The 20,508-nt window shown below is 39.7% G+C and overlaps 1 protein-coding gene across 4 annotated transcripts in view; it reads right to left on the reverse strand.

Moving 5' to 3' along the window:
• CBFA2T2 (CBFA2/RUNX1 partner transcriptional co-repressor 2) overlaps window positions 1-20,508 on the reverse strand; it is a 180,764-nt gene that overhangs the window by 33,952 nt on the left and 126,304 nt on the right. For all 4 annotated transcript variants that reach the window (XM_081256964.1, XM_081256965.1, XM_081256963.1 and 1 more), the window contains exons 2-3: window positions 17,041-17,184; window positions 13,311-13,552 (exon numbers count right to left, since the gene is read on the reverse strand). In XM_081256964.1, the coding sequence (XP_081113090.1) occupies window positions 13,311-13,552; window positions 17,041-17,158 (360 nt within the window). In that variant the 5' untranslated portion in view covers window positions 17,159-17,184. The remainder of the gene's footprint in view (window positions 1-13,310; window positions 13,553-17,040; window positions 17,185-20,508) is intronic.

Genomic DNA, 20,508 nt, shown 5'->3' on the forward strand with positions numbered 1-20,508 from the left:
CTACTATGGTAATATGTGTGTATAGTTCTATGCCATTTTATGGCATGTGTACATTCACGTTATCACCACTGAAATCAAGACCAAGAAGTACAGAAACCTTATCTACCTTTAGCCTCCCCGGTTTGTAATAATAATTGTCTTAAATATTTCCTTTATATATACTGACAACCATAACAGACAAGGTTATAATTTTTACTTCAACCATCAAACATAATTTAGACAACCCAAGAGAAGTAAAGACTATTGTATTTACCTATATTTTTACTCTTTCCGTTTTTCCTTCACCTATCCTGATATTTCAAGATTCCTTCTTTTATCATTCCTTTCTGTTTCAAGAAGCTCTTTTAGCCTTTTTTTTTTCTGGCCGTGCCCTGCGGCTTCTGGGATCTTAGTTTCCTGACCGGGGATTGAACCTGGGCTCTCGGCAGTGACAGCCTGGCACTGGACCGCCAGGGAATTCTCTAGCCATTATTTTAGTGTAGGTCTGCTGAAGACAAATTCTCTCAGCTTCACTTCATGTGAAAATACTTTGATCCTTCTACCCTTCATTCAAGAAGGATATTTTTGATAGATACAAGATTCTGGGTTGACAATATTTTCTCCCAGCACTTGACAAATATGCCACTTCCTTCTGGCATCCATGGTTACTGATGCTTTCTCTGTTGCTTTCAAGATTTGGGGGGATGGCATGAGATGTCTTTTTGTTGTCTTTTTTTTTTGGCCACACCACAGGGCTTGTGGGATTCCAGTTCCCTGACCAAGAATTGAACCTGGGCCCTCAGCAGTGAGAACTCGGAGTCCTAACCACTGGACGACAAGGGAATTCCTGGGATGGGATGTCTTCTTTGAGGTCTGCTCAGCCTTTTTGAATCTGTAGGCTTGGATCTTTTGTTAAATTTGGGAACTTTTCAGGCATTATTTCAGCCCCACATTCTTTCTCTCCTCCTACTGTGACTCAGATCTTTTGTTAGACGCTTTTAAATCCCTGAGGTTCTGTCCATGTTTTTTTACTTATTTGCTGTATGTTGTTTAGATTGGGTAGTGGACTTCCCAATAAATAGACTGGGTAGTTTTCTATCATTCCAGCTTCAAGTTCTCTGATTCTTTCCTCTGTTCTCTACAGTCTACTGTTGAGTCCATCACTGAGTTTTTTTTTTTTAATTTTTATTTATTTATTTATTTATTTATTTATTTGGCTGCATTGGGTCTTTGTTGCTGTGTGGGCTTTCTGTAGTCATTGTGAGTGGGGGTCGCTCCTCGTTGCGGTGAGCGGGCTTCTCCTTGCGGTGGCTTCTCTTGTTGGAGAGCATGGGCTTCAGGCATGCGGGCTCAGTTGTTGTGGCACACTGTCTCTAGAGCACAGGCTCAGTAGGTGTGGCTCACGGGCTTCGTTGCTCCGCGGCATGTGGGATCTTCCAGGACCAGCGCTCGAACCTGTGCCTCCTGCATTCACAGACAGATTCTTATCCACTGTGCCACCAGGGAAGTCCCCATCACTGAGTTTTTAATTTCATTATTATATTTGTCAGTTCTCAACTTTCCATTTAGTTCTTCTTTATATCTTCTATTTCCTTGCTGAGGCTTTGTATTTCTTCATTTGTGTTGATAACTGCTCACTGAAGCATTTTTATGATGGCTGCTTCAAAACGCGTCACATATTTCAAACATCTGGGTCATCTTAACTGAGGTTTGTTGGTTACCTTTTCTCATTCCACTTGAGATGGTCAATTCTTGGTATGACAAGTGATTTTCTGCTGTATACTGGATGTTTTGGGTTCTATGTTGTAAGACTCCAGATCTTATCTACATCTTCTATTTTCGAGGCATCCTCTGATAGTGTGATGTCATTTGCTGTTTGTTTTCTAACAATGATTGGATATTAAATTTAACAAACATTCCTCACCTTCTACTGTAAACAAATATATTTATAGTTTCAATATCAATTGCTATAGACTATATGTTTTTTTTTGTTTTGTTTTGCGGTACACAGGCCTCTCACTATTGTGGCCTCTCCCGTTGTGGAGAACAGGCTCTGGACGTGCAGGCTCAGCGGCCATGCCTCACTGGCCCAGCCACTCCACAGCATGTGGGATCCTCCCGGACCGGGTCATGAACCCGTGTCCCCTGCATCGGCAGGGGGACCCTCAACCACTAAGCCACAAGGGAAGCCCTAGACTATATGTTTTTGTAAGCCCTCAAAATTCCTATGTTGAAACCTCATTTCCAATGTGTTGATATTTGGAAGTGAGGCCTTTTGGAGGTGGCTAGGTCATGAGGACAGAGCCCTAGTGAACGGTATTAGTGCCGTTATAAAAAAGACACCAAGGAGCTCTCTTGCCCATTCCGCCCTGTGAGGAAACAGTGAGAAGATGGCCATCTATGAACCAGGAAGTGGGCTCTCATGAGACACCAAATCTGCTGACACCCTGATCTTGGACTTACCAACCTTCAGAACTATGAGAGATGAATATTGGTTCTTTATAAACCACCTAGTCTATGGTATTCTTTTTTTTTTTTTTTTTTTTGTACGCGGGCTTCTCACCGTTGTGGCCTCTCCCGTTGTGGAGCACAGGCTCCGGACACGCAGGCTCAGCGGCCATGGCTCACGGGCCTAGCCGCTCCGCGGCATGTGGGATCTTCCCGGACCCGGGCATGAACCTGCGTCCCCTGCATCAGCAGGCAGACTCTCAACCACTGCGCCACCAGGGAAGCCCGGTATTCTATTTTAAGAGCCTAAAAGGACTAAGACGCTGATCTGAATGAAAATCTCAGTATGTGAGATTATAAATTGGTATAAAACTTGGGAAAACCATTTGACCTTATTTACTAAATTTATATACATGTATACCCTATGAAATCACAATTCCATTGTTCAGTGCAGTGCTTGCACACATGTACCATAAATAAAAATGCTCATTATTTGTAATGGCCCCTGTACAGAAAAGAGTTAACACAGCTGGTCTACAACTGCTAACCTTAGGAAAGCCTGCTTGCAGGGTAAAAAACTGTAACACATGCTACAACGTGGATGAACCTTGCCAACATTACGCTAAGTGAAATGAGTCAGCTACAAAAAGACAAATACTATGGAGTAGTCAAGTAGAATGGTGGCTGGCAGAAGCCGGGGAAAGAAGGAAATGGGAAATTACTGTTTAATGGCACAGAGTTACAGTTTTGAAAGATGAAAAGTGTTCTGAAGGTGGACGGTGGTGATAGTTGCACAACAATGAATATACTTAATACCACCGAATTGTACACTTAAAAATGGTTAAGATGGTAAATTTTGTGCTATATGTATTTTACCACCTCCTCATGATGACACAATTTCAAAAATTTGGGAAAAAAAAAGCAACATTACCCCAAGCACAGCCATTTAACAGAGATGATTGGCTACAGCTACATATTCCTACATAGCTAGAAAACAATTCACTTTCTGTGTGTGTGTGTCTGTGTGTGTGTGCACGCGCATGCACGCATGCAAATGAACTGTCATTTTTTTCTTTTACTCTTGAAATTAAGCAGACTCTACTTAAAGTAATTTGCTGCTGCAATTGGCATAACATTCTGATGGCTACTTTGCTTCCAATTATGCTCAAACTCATTTTGACATTTAAGGCCACTTTTATTAGTCTAGAGCCAGAAAGACTTTTCCATAATGCTTTCAAAATTGACCAATACAGGGACCCCACTCCCACCCCAAACAAACAAACAAAAAGTTTCCCTAATGGATGGGGGTACTATTTTTACAAACTCTGATTGATGCTAAACACCACTTTTCCTTCCATGAGTCTGGAGTTTCCTAGGTGCTACGCCAAAAGTGCTTATGTGCCCAGACCCCAGGAAAAACCTTGGGCATTGAGGGTTTAATGTGGTTCCCTGGGCAGAAACATCACACATAAGTTGCTGTATTTTCACTGCTGGGAGAAGAGTGAACTCTGTGTGACCGTTCATACAGGAGAAAAAGGAAGCCTATATATGGATTCCCCCAGATCCCAACTGTGTTTCTCACCTTTCTGATCCAGCTGTGTATGCTTATTATTCCTGTGTATTAAATCTTAGGGACTTCCCTGGTGGTCCAGTGGTAAAGAATCCGCCTTGCAATGCAGGGGACGCAGGTTTGATCTCTCGTCAGGGAACTAAGATCCCACATGCTGCAGGACAACTAAGCCCAAGCACCACAACTACTGAGCCCGTGCGCCTCATCTAGAACCCGTGTGCCACAAAGTACAGAGCTCAGGCGCTCTGGAAGCTGCGCGCCACAACTAGAGAAGAGAAAACCTGCATGCCACAACTAAAGAGAAGCCTGTGCACCACAATGAAGAGCCTGCACGCTGTAACGAAAGATCCCGCATGCCTCAACAAAGATCCTATGGGCCGCAACTAAGACCTGATGCAGCCAAAAAAAAAAAAAAAAAAAATCTTAGCTGTGAGCACACAAGTATACGCCAAATCCGGACAATTCTAGCAAATCTCAAGACATGGGGCTGGTACTGGGGGAACCCTGATGCTGCCTCAACATATAAACAACTCAAATGTCCATCAAAAAGTACAAACTGTGGTATATTCCTACAATGAAACATTATACAGCAACGACAATGACTCACCTACAGTTACACAAAACAACAGGGATAGAATCTCAAATGATGAAAAAGTCATTTATTGCATTTTGCCTTGTATGAAAGTGGTTTCCTCTGTACAATACTGAGTCATCTTTTAAAGCAGCAGTTCATAAGCATTTTAGTCTCATAATCCCTCTAATTAATATGGGTTACATCTATTGATAATCACTATATCTGAAATTAAAGCTGAGAATTTAAACAATATTTATTATTAACTCATTTCAAAATAACTGTACTTATCTCAAAAATGTAGTATACACACTTGGTGCAGCATGGCGTTGGCTGCAGTATTGAAGTTAAGCAAGATTGCACAAGACATGCAATTTGCTGCCAGAAGTGTGTTTTTCTTCAAAAAGGCAATAACTTCAAGCACTTGTGGTGGATACAGATTTTTGCTGCAACTCTGCAAATGCAGGTGAGACACTACCCTGGGACCAGTTGGCCTGTGGCCCTTGGGTGATGAGAGGGGAGTGCATTGCTGGGACACATAGGACATTTCCTACAGAGGACCACTCCTCTAAGGCTGAGAAACATAACTAACCTATCACATACATAAAAATACAAATAGCAATTTAGACAAAATGAGGCGGGGACTTCCCTGGTGGTCCAGTGGCTAAGACTCCATGCTCTGGATGCAGGGGGCCAGGGTTCGATCCCTCGTCACAGAACTAGATCTCACATGCTGCAACTGAGAGTTTGCATGCCACAACTAAAGACCCCGCATGCCGCAACTAAAAAAAAAAAGATCCTGCATGCTTGCTGCAAGTAAAAGATCCCGCACATGGCAATGAAGATCCCATGTGCTGCAACTAAGACCTGGTGCAGCCAAATAAATAAACATTAAAAAAAAAAGGCGGTGACAGAGGAATGTTTCAGACAAAGGAACAAGATAAAACCCCAGAAGAAGAACCAGTGATGAGGAGATAGGCAATCTACTCGAGAAAGAGTTGAGTAATGATCATAAAGATGATCACAGGACGTGGGAGGAAAATGGATGCAGAGAGCAATAAACTAGCAATTTTAACAAAGAATTAGAAAATATAAAGAACAACCAAACAGAAGTGAAGAATATAATGACGGAAATGAAAAATACACTAGAAGGAATCAACAGTAGACTAAACGAGGCAGGATTATGGATCAGTGAGCTGAAACACAGAATAGTGGACATCACTGCCATCAAAGAGAAAAAAGAATGAAAAGAAATGAAGACAGTGTAAGAGACCTCTGGAACAACATCAAGCGCACTAATGTTTGCATTATAGGGGACCCAGAAGGAGTAGAGAAAGAGAGAAAGGGCCCGAGAAAATGTGTGAAGAGATAATAGCTGATGACTTCCCTAACCTGGGAAAGGAAATAGTCACCCAAGTCCAGGAGGTACAGAGTCCCATACAGCAGCAGTCCCCAACCTTTTGGGCACCATGGACTGGTTTCATGGAAGATAATTTTTCCACAGGGGGTGGGGTGGGGGATGGGATGGTTCAGGCATTAATGCGAGCGATGGGGAGTGGCAGATGAAGCTTAGCTCACTCTCCCGCCACTCACCTCCTGCTGTGCGGCCCAGCTCCTAACAGGCCACGGACTGCTACTGGTCCATGGCCCAGGGGTTGGGGATCCCTGCCATACAAGACTAACCTGCAGAGAAACACACCAAGACACACTGTAATCGAAATGACAAAAATTAAAGATAAAGAGAGAATATTAAAAGCAATAAGGGAAAAGCAACAAATAACACACAAAGGAACTCCTAATAAGGCTATCAGCTGATTTTTTTCAGCAGAAACTCTCCAGACCAGAAGGGATTGGCACAATACACTTAAAGTGATGAAAGAGAAAAACCTACAACCAAGAATACTCTACCCAGCAAGGCTCTCATTCAGATTTGGTGGAGAAATCAAAAGCTTAACAGACAAGCAAAAGCTAAAAGGATTCAGCACTCTAAACCAGCTTTATGACAAATGCTAAGGGAACTTCTCTAGGCAGAAAAGAAAAGGCCACAATTAGAAACAAGAAAATTATGAAATGGAAAAGCCTACTGGTAAAGGCAAATATAAAATAAAGGTAGGAACTCATCCATATACAAAGCTACTGGGGAGGTAGTTAAAAGATAAAAGTAGTAAAATTTCTGTATCCACAATAAGCAGTTAAGAAACACACAAAATGGACTTCCCTGGTGACACAGTAGTTAAGAATCTGCCTGCCAAAGCAGGGAACATGGGTTCAAGCCCTGGTCCGGATGATCCCACAGGCCACAGAGCAACTAAACCCATGCGCCACAACTACTGAGCCTGCGCTCTAGAGCCCGCAAGCGACAACTACTGAGCCGTGTGCCACAACTACTGAAGCCGCACGCCTAGAGCCTGTGCTCCGCAACAAGAGAAGCCACCACAATGAGGAGACCGCGCACTGTGACTACGAGTAAGCCCTGCTCACCACAAGTAGAGAAAGCCCACGCGCAGTAACAAAGAGCCAATGCAGCCAAAAATAAATAAATAAAATAAATTTTTAAAAAGAAAAGGAACACACAGAACAATTAGATGTAAAATATAATATCAAAAACAATAATCTTGAGGGGAGCAGAGTACAAATGCAGGGTATCTAAAACCCATTTGAAAGTAAGAGATCAGCAACTTAACACAAGCATGTATATATATATATAGGCTGCTATACAAAAACCTGCTCTACAAAAACCTATATATACAGGCTGCTCTACAAAATCTATAAGAAATATACATACAAAAAAGAAATAGGAATGCAAACACAACACTAAAGATAGTCATCAAATCACAGAAGAGAACAAAAGAAGAAAGGTGAAAAATAGACCTACAAAACCAAATCCAAAACAATTAACAAAATGGCAATACGTACATGCATAACAATAATTACTCTAAATGTAAATGGACTAAGTGCTCCAACCAAAAGACAGACTGCTGAATGGATACAAAAACAGGACCCATATATATATGCTGCCTACAAGAGACTCACTTCAGATTTCGAGACAAATACAGACTGAAAGTGAGGAGATAGGAAGAGGTATTCCATGCAAATGGAAATCAAAAGAAAGTTGGAGTAGCAATACTCATATCAGACAAGAGAGACTTTAAAATAAAGACTGTGGGGACTTCCCTGGTGTTGCAGTGGAAGACTCCGTGCTCACAATGCAGGAGGCCTGGGTTCGATCCCTCGTCAGGGAACTAGATCCCACATGCATGCCGCAATGAAGAGTTTGCATGCCACAACTAAGAAGCCACCAAGCCGCAACTAAGGAACACACCTGCTGCAACTAAGAACTGGTGCAACCAAATAAATAAACAAATAAATATATAAAAAATTTAGAAAAAGAAAGAAAAAGGCTATGACTGGGAATTCCCTAGTGGTCTAGTAATTAGGACTCTGTGCTCTCACTGCCGAGGTCCTGGGTTCAATCCTTGGTCGAGGAACTAAGATCCCACAAGCTAAGGAGCGTGGCCAAAAAAAACCAAACAAACAAACATAATCATCAAAGGATCAATCCAAGAAGAAGATAGAACAATTGTAAATACATATGCACACAACATAGGAGTACCTCAATTTATAAGGCAAATGTTAACAGACATAAAAGGAGAAACTGATAGTAACACAATAATAGTGGGGAACTTTAATACCCCATTTACATCAATGGACAGATCATCCAGACAGAAAATCAGTAAGGAAAAACAGGCCTTAAATGACACATTAGGCCAGATGGACTTAACTGATATTTATAGGGCATTCCATCTGAAAGCAGCAGGATACAAATTCTTTTCACATGTAAATGGCACATTCTCCAGGACAGATCACACGATGGGCAAGAAATTGGTAAATTTAAGAAAACTGAAATCATATCAAGCATCTTTTAAAACACAAACACTTGGAGGCTAAACAACATGCTACTGAACAACCAATGGATCACTGAAGAAATCAAAGAGGAAATTAAAAAATGCCTAGAGACAAATGAAAACGAGAACACAACAATCCAAAACCCATGGGACACAGCAAAAGCAGTTCTAAGAGGGAAGTTTATAGTGATACTAGCTTACCTCAGGAAACATGAAAAATCTCAAATGAACAACCTAAACTTATACCTAAAGCAACTAGAGAAGAACAAACAAAACCCAAAGTTAGTAGAAGGAAAGAAATCATAAAGATCACAGCAGAAATAAATGAAGTAGAGACTAAAAAAAGAAAACATCAATGAAACTAAAAACTGGTTCTCTGAAAAGATAACCAAAATTGATAAACATCATCAAGAAAAAAAAGGGAGAGGGACCAAATCGATAAAATCAGAAAAGGAGAAGTTACAACTGACACCACTGAAACACAAAGGATGTTAAGAGACTACTAGGAGCAGCTATATACCAATAAAATGGACAACCTAGAAGAAATGGACAAATTCTTAGAAATGTACAATCTGCCGAGACTGAACCAGGATGAAACAGAAAATATGAAAAGGCCAATTACCAGTAATGAAATTAAATAAGCAACCTGGGATCTCCCCAGTGGCGCAGTGGTTAAAAATCTGCCTGCCAATGCAGGGGACATGGGCTCGATCCCTGGTCCGGTAAGATCCCACATGTCGCAGAGCAACTAAGCCAGTGAGCCACAACTACAGAGTTTGCACTCTAGAGCCTGTGAGCCACAACTACTGAAGCCCGCATGCTCTAGGGACCGTGCTCCACAAGGGAAGCCACCGCAATGAGAAGCCCGTGCACCGCAACAAAGAGTAGCCCCCACTTGCCACAACTAGCGAAAGCCCGCACGCAGCAACAAAGACCCAACACAGCCAAAAATAAATAAAATTTTTAAAAAAAGAAATTAAATAAGCAACTTAAAAACTCCCAACAAACAAAAGTCCAAGACCAGATGGCTTCACAGGTGAATTATACCAAACATTTAAAGAAGAGTTAATACCTATCCTTCTGAAACTATTCCAATAAATGGCAGAGGGAGGAACACTTCCGAACTCATTCTATGAGGTCACAATCACCCTGATAAAGATATTACAAAAAAAAGAGAAAATTACAGGCCAATACCACTGATGAACACAGATGCAAAAATCCTCAACAAAATACTAGCAAACAGAATCCAACAATACATTAAAAGGATTATACACCATGATCACCACAAATTAATGTTATACACCCATTAACAAACTGAAGAATGAAAACTATATGATCATCTCAACAGACGCAGAAAAAGCTTCTGATAAAATTCAACACCCATTTATGATAAAAAAAACTCTTCAGAAAGTGGGCAAAGAGAGAACCTACTTAGCATAATAAAGGCCATATATGACAAACCGACACCTAACAGCATACTCAAGGGTGAAAAGCTGAAAGCATTTCCTCTAAGATCAGGAACAAGACAAGGATTCCCACTCTTGCCATTTTTATTCAACATAGTTTTGGAAGTCCCAGCCACAGCAATCAGAGAAGAAAAAAAATAAAAGGAATCCAATCTGGAAAAGTAAAAGCAAAACTGTCACTGTTTGCAGATGACATTTTGCTACATACAGAAAATCCTAAGGATGCTACCAGAAAAATACTAGAGCTCATCAATGAAGTCAATAAAGTTGCAAGATACAAAATTAATACATAGAAATCTGTTGCATTTCTATACACTAACAACAAAATATCAGAAAGAGAAATTAAGCAAACAATCCCATTTAACACTGCATCAAAAAGAATAAAATACCTAGGAATAAATGTACCTAAGGAGGGAAAATACCTGTACCCCAAAACTATAAGACACTGATGATAGAAACTGAAGATGACACAAACTGATGCAAAGATATACCTTGTTTTGGATTAGAAGAATGAATATTGTTGAAATGACCATACTACCCAAGGAAATCTACAGATTCAATGCAATCCCTATCAAATCACCAATGGCATTTTTCACAGAACTGGAACAAAAAAATTTTTAATTTGTGTGGAAACACAAAACACCCCGAATAGCCAAAACAATCTTGAGAAAAAACACTGCTAGAGGAATCACACACCCTAACTTGACTCTACTACAAAGCTACAGTGATCAAAAAAGTATGGTACTGGCACAAAAACAGACACACAGATCAATGGAAAAGGATAGAAAGCCCAGAAATAAACCCATGCACTTATGCTCAATTAATCTACAACAAAGGAGGCAAGAATATACAACGCAGAAAAGACAGTCTCTTCAATAAGTGGTGCTGGGAAAACTGGACAGCTACATGTAAAAGAATGAAATTAGAACATTCTCTAACACCATACAGAAAAATAAACCCAAAATGGATTAAAGACCTAAATATAAGACTGGATACTGTAAAACTCCTAGAGGAAAACATAGGCAGAACACTCTTTGACGTAAATCACAGCAATATTTTTTTGGATCCATCTCTTAGAGTAAGGAAATAAAAAAATAAGTCAACAAATGGGATCTAATTAAACTTAAAAGCTTTTGCCCAGCAAAGGAATCCATATACAAAATGAAAAGACAATCTACAGGCTGGGAGAAAACACTTGCAAACAATGCAACTGACAAGAGATTAATCTCCAAAATATACAAACAGCTCATATAGCTTAATATCAAAAAAACAAACAACCCAATTAAAAAAAAAGTAGGCAGAAGACCAAAATAGACGTTTCTCCAAAGAAGATATACACATGGCCAACAGGCACATGAAAAGATGCTCAACACTGATAATTACTAGAGAAATGCAAATCAAAATTACAATGAGGTACCATCTCACGCTGGTCAGAATGGCCATCATTAAGAAGTCTCCAAATAATAAATGCTGGAGAGGGTATGGAGAAAAAGGAAACCTCCTTTTTCTTTGACATTCCCACTGTTGGTGGGAATGTAAATTGGTGCAGCCACTATGGAGAAAAGTATGGAGTTTGCTCAAAAAACTAAAAATAGAGTTGTCATATGCTGCTGAGCATATATCTGGGCAAAGCTATAATTTGAAAAGATACATGCACACCTATGTTCACAGCAGCAGTATTTACAAGAGCCAAGACATGGAAACAACCTAAATGTCCATTGACAGATGAATGGATAAAGAAGATGCAGCATATACACAATGGAATATTACTAAATCATAAAAAAGAATGAAATGATGCCATTTGCAGCAACATAGATGCATCTAGAAAGAGATTATCATACTAAGTGAAGTAAGTCAGGCAGAGAAAGACAAATGGCATATGATATCAGTGAAATTTTTTTTTTTTTTGGCTGTGTGGCGCAGCTTGCAGAATCTTAGTTCACCAACCAGGGATTGAACCATGGCCCACAGCAGTGAAAGCACAGAGTCCTAACCACTGGACTGCCAGGGAATTCCAATTATCACTTAAATGTTGACCCTAAAAAAATGATATAAATGAATTGGTTTACAAAACAGAAATAACTCACGGGCATAGAAAACAAACTATGGTTACCAAAAGGGAAAGTGGGGAAGGAATAAATTAGGAATTTGGGATTAACAGGTACACACTACTATGTATAAAATAGATACACAGCAAGGACCTGCCTGCTCTATAGCACAGGGAACTAGATTCAGTACCTTGTAATAACCTATAATGGAAAAGAATCTGAGAAAGAATATAACTGAATCACTTTGCGGTACACCTGAAACTAACACAACATTGTAAATGAACTATCCTTCAATTTTAAAAAATGGTTAAAAAATGTAGTAAGGAGAACGGCACTGTTTGTACAGTTTTGCAAATCTCTCTGCTATCTAGCTTAAGAAAAGAGAGCTGGATTCTCCTAATCTGCTTCTGCATTTAACCTGTTTCAACATCCTATGTCATGCAGCCTCTAGAAAATTCCACAATACAGTCATGAGAGAATAAGAGTCAAAAGGCAAGTAACATTTTAGTATTATTATGAAAATGTTTTTGACCTCCTGGACTTCCAAAAAGGGTCTCGAGAAATCCTAGGGGTCCAGACTTACACTTTGACAACTGCCTGGTAAAAGTTTAGTACTGTGATTCATCTTTATCACATACAGAGAGTAACATGCAGGAGCACAGTGTGCTTTTAGTTGAGGTACATCTTGAGGAATTCAATTTACAAACCTTAAGAACTGGAAGCTCGTCCCTTATATACACTAAGAGTCAAACCCCTCCCAGCTGTCAATATAAGAAGATCACTACCTTATATCATGGATTCGCCACTCGGTATGGAAAAAGAACTTTGTTCCTTGAAAATCCTAAAGAAATTGTATTTGCATGAGGAGCTGAAGAATGTAATCCCTTTGATACTATTTTTTTAGACCACAAAACTTGTAATTTCACAACTTATTATCTTGAAAATTAAACCATTTGTCTTTTTTCTCTGGTTTAGAAACAATGCACCAGGCACTGAATATATTAAGGAACAAAACTTAGTTGTACCTCAGTGGGCCTGCTGAAACTCACTTTTAAGAGAAATTCAAAGTTGTTCATCGGAATTCAATTGATACCATAAGAAACAATACGGTAAACGTTATAGATTTTGCTTCTGTTTCTTTGATAAACATTATCCACAACTGAAATCCATGATTCAACATTATTATACAAGTTAAACTAATCTAGACTGTAGAATCTGCCACACTGCTACAAGTTAGGGAATGAGGAGAAGTATGTACAACCTCTCTGCTGGCTTCAGTTCTGAGCCATATACTCAAGCAGCGGTCGACAGTGATGTACTTACCACCAGTGCTAGAACAAGAGTCCGCACCTTCTCCCCAATCTCAGGTGAGATGTCATTGCCAAACTGTTGCAGAGTGGTGAGGAAACGTTTCAACTTGCTGAGCTGCCGGGCACCACAAGTGGCTGGCAACTGTTGATTTGTAAGTGCAGATGACGTGGAAGAGGCAGGACCATTGCTGAATCTCTGTGGTGGTGATGGGGCACCATTCAGGGTGGGAGGAGAATGGTTGATGCCGTTGCTCACTAAAAGAAAGACTTGGTTTAAGTGCAAAACATAAGGATCTCTGTTCATTTCTTCTTTGTTTGCATTTGCCTTCATTTATTCATTTGAATTTTGTAAATCACATGTTAAAAGAGTACACAAGACACGTTTTCAGCCCTCAACAATGTTGCTTTATAGTGAGACAGGTTGCCAGGTAAAAAATGGTAACAGAATAACATAAAGTGTTAGAAGAGTATGAGTGCTACAAGAGCAAAGAGAAGGGACATCTAAATTCTACAGGTGCCAAGGGGAGGGATGGGTAGTTTTTAAGACTTCTTGCAATGGGCTGCATGAGAGGAGTCTGGTAGAATATGTATTTCCAATGACTGGACACTAATGGCCGTCTCTTATGTCACAACTCCTACCCAACCTCAGGTTCCCAAAGAATCTAAGCAGTCAATTTAAATATAGCATCTGGGGGCTTCCCTGGTGGCACAGTGATTAAGAATCCGCCTGCCAATGCAGGGGACATGGGTTTAAGCCCTGGTCTGGGAAGATCCCACATGCCACAGAGCAACTAAGCCTGTGCGCCACAACTACTGAGCCTGTGCTCTAGAGCCCACGAGCCACAACTACTGAGGCCGCATGCCACAACTACTGAAGCCCGAGCACCTAGAGCCTATGCTCCACAATAAGAGAAGCCACTGCAATGAGAAGCCCACGCACTGCAATGAAGAGTAGCCCCTGCCCGCCACAACTAGAGAAAGCCCGCACGCAGCAACAAAGACCCAATGCAGCCAAAAATAAATTAAAAAATCAATTTATATTAAAAATATATATATAGCATTTGAACAAGATAATCAGAAAGCAGAGAGTTGTGTTAATGTGAGAAATGTTTTTTTCTAGGCTATAGGTTTAGTGACCTATTCCTGCAATGAGATATATATCTCTTTGACCACTCAGAATATTCATGTCCATCAAAATCAGTTTTTCTCTGCCTTGACAGTGCCAAATTCTTGGCCATTCAATATAGAATTTTCTAGATACCACATGGGACACTTCCATTCTATATTTCTGCTCAAATTATAATACATGTGATTAATTACGGTTTTCCTATTTGCCTGTTGTTATTTTATCTTTTTTAATAAATTTATGTATTTATTTTTATTTTTCTCTGCGTTGGGTCTTTGTTGCTGCGTGTGGGCTTTCTCTAGCTGCGCCAAGCTGGGGCTACTCTTTGTTGTGGTGTGCAGGCTTCTCATTGAGGTGGCTTCTCTTGTTGCAGAGCACAGGCTCTAAGTGCGCAGGCTCAGTAGTTGTGGCGCACGGGCTTAGTTGCTCCGTGGCATGTGGGATCTTCCAGGACCAGGGATTGAACCTCTGTCCCCTGCATTGGCAGGTGGATTGTTAACCACTACAGCACCAGGGAAGTCCCTGCCCATTGTTCTTAACAGTCATTTCTTGTAGTTTTAATTTGGAACACAACTCTAGAGCTATGTTCTTGGAGGAAAAGCTCCTTCTTCCCTGATGAATGGAGTAAAATTACCTAGTGCCTAAGTGTCAACAGATTTTTCATTTAATCATATCCAGGCTTGAAAATTTAAGAAAGTAAAACTAAGTCTAAGAACATATCACCTGTATGAAGAAGCATTATCTGACAGACTCTGCTGCTCCTACTAGATTTAATAACTTTGCTCTGTGCTGCCCATGTACATGCTTCCAATATTTTACTTACCAGATTATACTTATTTCTTTCTGTATTTATACTGCCTTGAAAGACTGTCTACTTCTTGATTAAACACACATCTGTGTATATCATAATTAGCTAAGCTGTTATGAACTGTGTATACTGTATGTGTATGGCTCACTGCATAAAAGGTTAACAGGCTGAGAAAAAGAGGGTGTCTCTACTGTGTCTTCCAATAAAGGACGCTAGAGCTACTGGAAAGGAAGGCTCAACACTCAACCTCAGCAATACAGAAAATCAGCTGCAATGGTGTACCATTTCTTTGTGTTCACAGAAAGGTCCATTGCCATTGGAGAGCTGCCCTCTTTTGAAGCAACCTGTAAAAATAATACATTACTATGCTTTTTGCCACCCTGACACTTACACGGGCTGTTTTACAATTTCTTCAGTGAAAGTGTATGATCACATTTTCTGAAATAAAACATATTCATCCCTAAATAGGCAAATATGGGCGCCAAAAGGGTTGACCACACACACACACACACACACACACACACACCCCACACACACCACACACACCACACACACACACCCCTACTGTCTATATCTTGAAATTGAATGATAGCCTGGGTTTAAATCTGTTTCACTTCAAGATAGTATCTATCTTTATCTAAGACTGTTTAACTTTGAGATAAAAAATACAATTTAAGAAAAAAGGGTATCAAACTTCATTTCATAAACTTTGGCTCAAATTGTTACAGCTGCCAGTTACTCAATTTCAAATGTTTTGGGAAAATAAATAATTAAACCTTCTTTTTTAAATTGAGGTTTTAGGACTAAATTTGCAGAGTTACAGGGTTTGGGGAAATTCAGCTTTAGTAGATACTACCAAAAATTTTTCCCAGAAACAATGTATGATTGTTTAAGTTGCTCCACACATACTCACCAAAACTTGATATTCATTTTCATTCTGAACATTCTTGTGGGTGTATGTGGTACTACATTGGGTTTTAGTTTGCATTTCCTTGGTGACTAGTTAGGCTGAACAACTTTTATTTATTGTCTAATATAATTGTTATGGACTAAATTGTATCCCCCTCCCAGACTCCTATGTTGAAGTTCTGACCCCCAGTACCCCAGAATGTGACTATATTTGGAGATAGGGCCCTTAAAGGTTAAATGAGGTCATCTGCCTAGGTCCTAGTACAATATAACTGTTGTACTTCTAAGAAAAGGAGGAAGCACCAAGGATGCACATGCACAAGGAAAGGCTATGAGAGGACAGAGCAAGAAGGCAGCTATCTATAAGACAAGGAAAGAGGCTTCCGAAGAGACCAAAGTTGCTGACATCTGGATCTTGGACTTCTAACCTCCAGAACTGTGAAAAAGTTAATTTCTGTTCTTTAAGCCACCTAGTCTTTGGTATTTTGTTACAGCAGCCCTAGTAAACTAATAAAATAAGCAATTTTTTTTTTTGTAAAAAGCCTTACTAAGACAGTCCTGGAGTAGTTCAATCATTTTATGAAACTTACTTTGAATCCTATTCATCAATATAATAATTTAAATTCATTATTTTAGAGCCAAAGAAATTAAAATAGATACTTACAAGCCAAAAAGTATGAAAACAAAATATTTAGACTACTACATTTCCAAATACCTAAATCAGCTATGTACTATTCTCAGAAGGAAAAAGCAACTTAGAAAAGAAACAACCAAGATACATGTGTGTGTGTTAACAGCCATTTTGAAAATGTTGAGTAGTATATATAGAGGGCTTAATGGCAATCATTTAGATCCAAATGTCACTGTGAACCACAAACCCAAGTAATTCAGAGGTCTCACATGCTGTAGGAGTGAATGACACTGGCCTAGGTCCTCCAGGATTTATTGGTGGGAGGGGTGGCATGGTGGGAGGTGAGGATCTTGACTGTATCTTCACTTCCACAGGCGATCCAGGCATTGCTGGCACCCTTTTGTCAGCACCAACTGTAGAGAATAAAAGGAATGGAAATCAGAATTTTCTATAAAAGAAAAATAGTCACAACAATCTGAAATACCAACATATTTACCTAGAGGACTGAGAAGTGAAGAAGATGCTTACTTAGTATAATAGGCTGAATTAGGCCCCCCAAAATATGTCTACCTCTTAATTCCTTGAACTGTGAATGTTTCCTTATTTGGAAAAAAATGTCCTTGAAGATATAATTAAGTTAAGGATCCTGAGGGGAGGAGATCACCCTGGATTACCTGGGTATTTCCTAAATCCAGTATGAATGACGTCCTTATAAGAAAAGGAGAAAAGACAGAGACACTCACACAGAGGGAAGTCTACTATGTGAAGACAGACATAGTCCCACAGAAAGAACGCACGTGACAGTGGAGGCAGAGATTGGAATGTTGCCATCTACAAGCCAAGGCAAACACCTGTCGCTAGGCGACAGGTATAGAATAGATTCTTCCTCTGAGGCCAAGAAGGAATCAACCCTGCTGATACCTTGATTTTGGATTTCTGGCCTCTTGAACTGGGAGAGAATAGTGTTGTTTTAAGCCACACAGTATATAGTACTTTGTTAAGGCAATCCTAGGAATCTAAGACAAGGCAGTAAGGTCAAGGGATGACGTGACATGAGAGTTAACAGTGAGGATAGTGGCTGAGAAAGGAAGAAACCAGGTTATAAATTCAGCTTACCTCAATGGCATTCTTTTTGACTTCTTACAAATTAACTGAAGTAGTAGGGGGAAAAAAAGCTAATGTGGGACTGTCCAGACAAGTAAGCATCCACTGCATGCCATGGAAATACAATCAGTCAGTTGATTATAAATTACTATGAATGATGAAATACATGTTTATACGTATCAACTCTTCTAAGTAAGAAAAATGAAGTGGAGTCAACATCTCTGATACCAGGCATGTCATTTATGATGTATATTGTCCAAAACAAAGAAAAGTAGAGTTGACCCTAAGCTAAGCACAGGCTACTTAGGCTACTTCATCTATGAGAACAATTAATAATAAGCAGCGGTTTGATAACACTCGACGGCAACAAAGCCCAGAAAGTCAGATTAGGTAGATTAAACTTGATGTTAGAACTAGGTCTGAGCTAATATGAAGAAGACTTGATAATGAAGAGTAATGTTCTAATATCTTCAAAAAGTTATTTTTTCCCATTAAAGGGAACTTGTTACCTACTTTGTTAATAATAGGGCCAGGGCTACCATAATCACCTTTAAATTGAGCTATGTTCCTCTCAGTAATTCCAAGCTTTTCCTTTAAGTACCCTGTGTTTATTCTCCAATAACTGCTGAATTCAATGTAAAGTACAAGAAATGGAAACCAAAGGTTCAAATGAGAATGTTCAATCAAAGTTTTCCTTCACTGAGATCATAGTTATAAACACAATACATAAAAAAGGGTTCATGACACTGGCAACAAGGCGCATGTTGGCACATTCAAGGGCACTTTCTCAAGAGGAAAACATCCCCAAATATTATTTTTATGCCTTCGCTTGCAGTGGTCACATTTTGGGAGAGATATAATGAATATATAAAATCAATCAGGGCAGCAATGCCCCCAAGTTACAAATCCCCTGACAAAAATGTGTAGTGCTTTGAGAGCCATGTGAGCACACTCTGCCAGCCCTCCCCGTCTCTGTCCAGGACACTTTCTTTGTAAAATGGACGGTCATCCCGTCTGATTAGTGAACTAATTAGCTATTGTGTTTGCCTTTTTCTTCTTGACAGTGTTTTCTCAATGCCCTTCAGAGAACAGTTGACACGTTTCCAGCTCTTCCATCTGGGGCCCAGCTTTCTGGAGGGTGGGGCGAGAAAAGAAGGAAGGAACTAACAGTTGTCTCACCCTGTTATGTGTTGTGTATAGTGTGCAACAACCTAGGGGGAGCCTTTCTTCAGACCACCTGCCTTTACAGCAAGGGTGCCAAAGGCCCAAGGAGGGCTTATCAGTGAGATGTGTTTTAGCAGTCAGCACTTGGCAGAATGAAAACCTCAAGAGCAGACCAACTGCAGAACACTGAATTATATACCAACTGAAAGCTTAGAAACTGGGGAAAACCCAGACTCTGGGTAGAAGAAGATATGGTCAAGTGCTCCGGATTATCATCTCTGAGGAAAATAAGCTGAGTATAGATCTTTCAGATGCACAGTACAGAAATACTGATCATTCCAAACAGGGTGTCCAAGAAAGCCATTACCAATTCTTTAAAACAAATCATATTCCTAACTTAGAAATCATCGTGATGGTTTAAAGAGAACTATTTTGGGGGGCAGAGGCTAGGTAGATAATTCTCTTTTTGTATGTATTATAAATATACATTTATATGGTTCAAAAATCAATATATTATATAAAAAGAAATACTCCCTGCTTCTATACCTACATACTCCACCTCATACGTAACCATTTAAATCTGTTTCTTGTGTATCCACCCATTCTTTCTCTGTACAAATGAGCAAATGCAAAAATAAATTCTTATCCCACCCCCATTTATAGAAAGCGTAATTACATTAAACTGAGCATCCCTAAGAATGGCACCATGCCTTCTGCAATGCCTCAGGAAATGAGATCTATTCCCTTACTCCCCTCAATCTGGCCAGGCCCCCTGACTTGCTCTGGCCAATATAATGTGATGGAAGTGTAACAGTCCTGGTTCTACATCTGTCTCGGAACGCTAACCCTGCCATGAAAGCAAACCCAGACTAGTCTGTTGGAGGATGAGACCACATGGAGCAGAGATGAGTTGTACCAGCTAAGGCCAGCGGATCCCCAAACATGTAAGATCCTAACCTAATGAGTCTAATCTGTAGTTAACTGCTTGCAGACATATGAATCAATGAGCAAAAGCAAGAGCAGGAGAAATTCCCGACTCGTAGATTCATAACCCAAAAAACCCCCAATATTATTGTTTTAGGCCACTAAGTTTTAGCATGGTTTCTTATAGCAACAGACCAACAGGCAACTGATCCATACCACATACAAACTATACTACTCCTTGGTTTTTTGTTTCTTTTGTTTTATAATTTTACAGTATGTCCTGAAATTCTTAATTCCACAACCTTTTTTTTTTTCTTTTTAACAAATGCATGATGGAGGTAAGGGATAAATTGGGAAATTGGAATTGACATATACATACTATGATATATAAAAGAGAGATCTAAAAAGAACTTACTGTATAGCACAGGGAACTCTACTCAGTACTCTGTTATGACCTATATGGGAAAAGAATCTAAAAAAGAGTGGATATATGTATATATATAACTGATTCACTTTGCCGAACAGCAGAAACTAACACAACATTG

Source organism: Mesoplodon bidens (genome assembly GCF_964165515.1).
Source record: "Mesoplodon bidens genome assembly, chromosome: 15".
NCBI lineage: Eukaryota > Metazoa > Chordata > Mammalia > Artiodactyla > Ziphiidae > Mesoplodon > Mesoplodon bidens.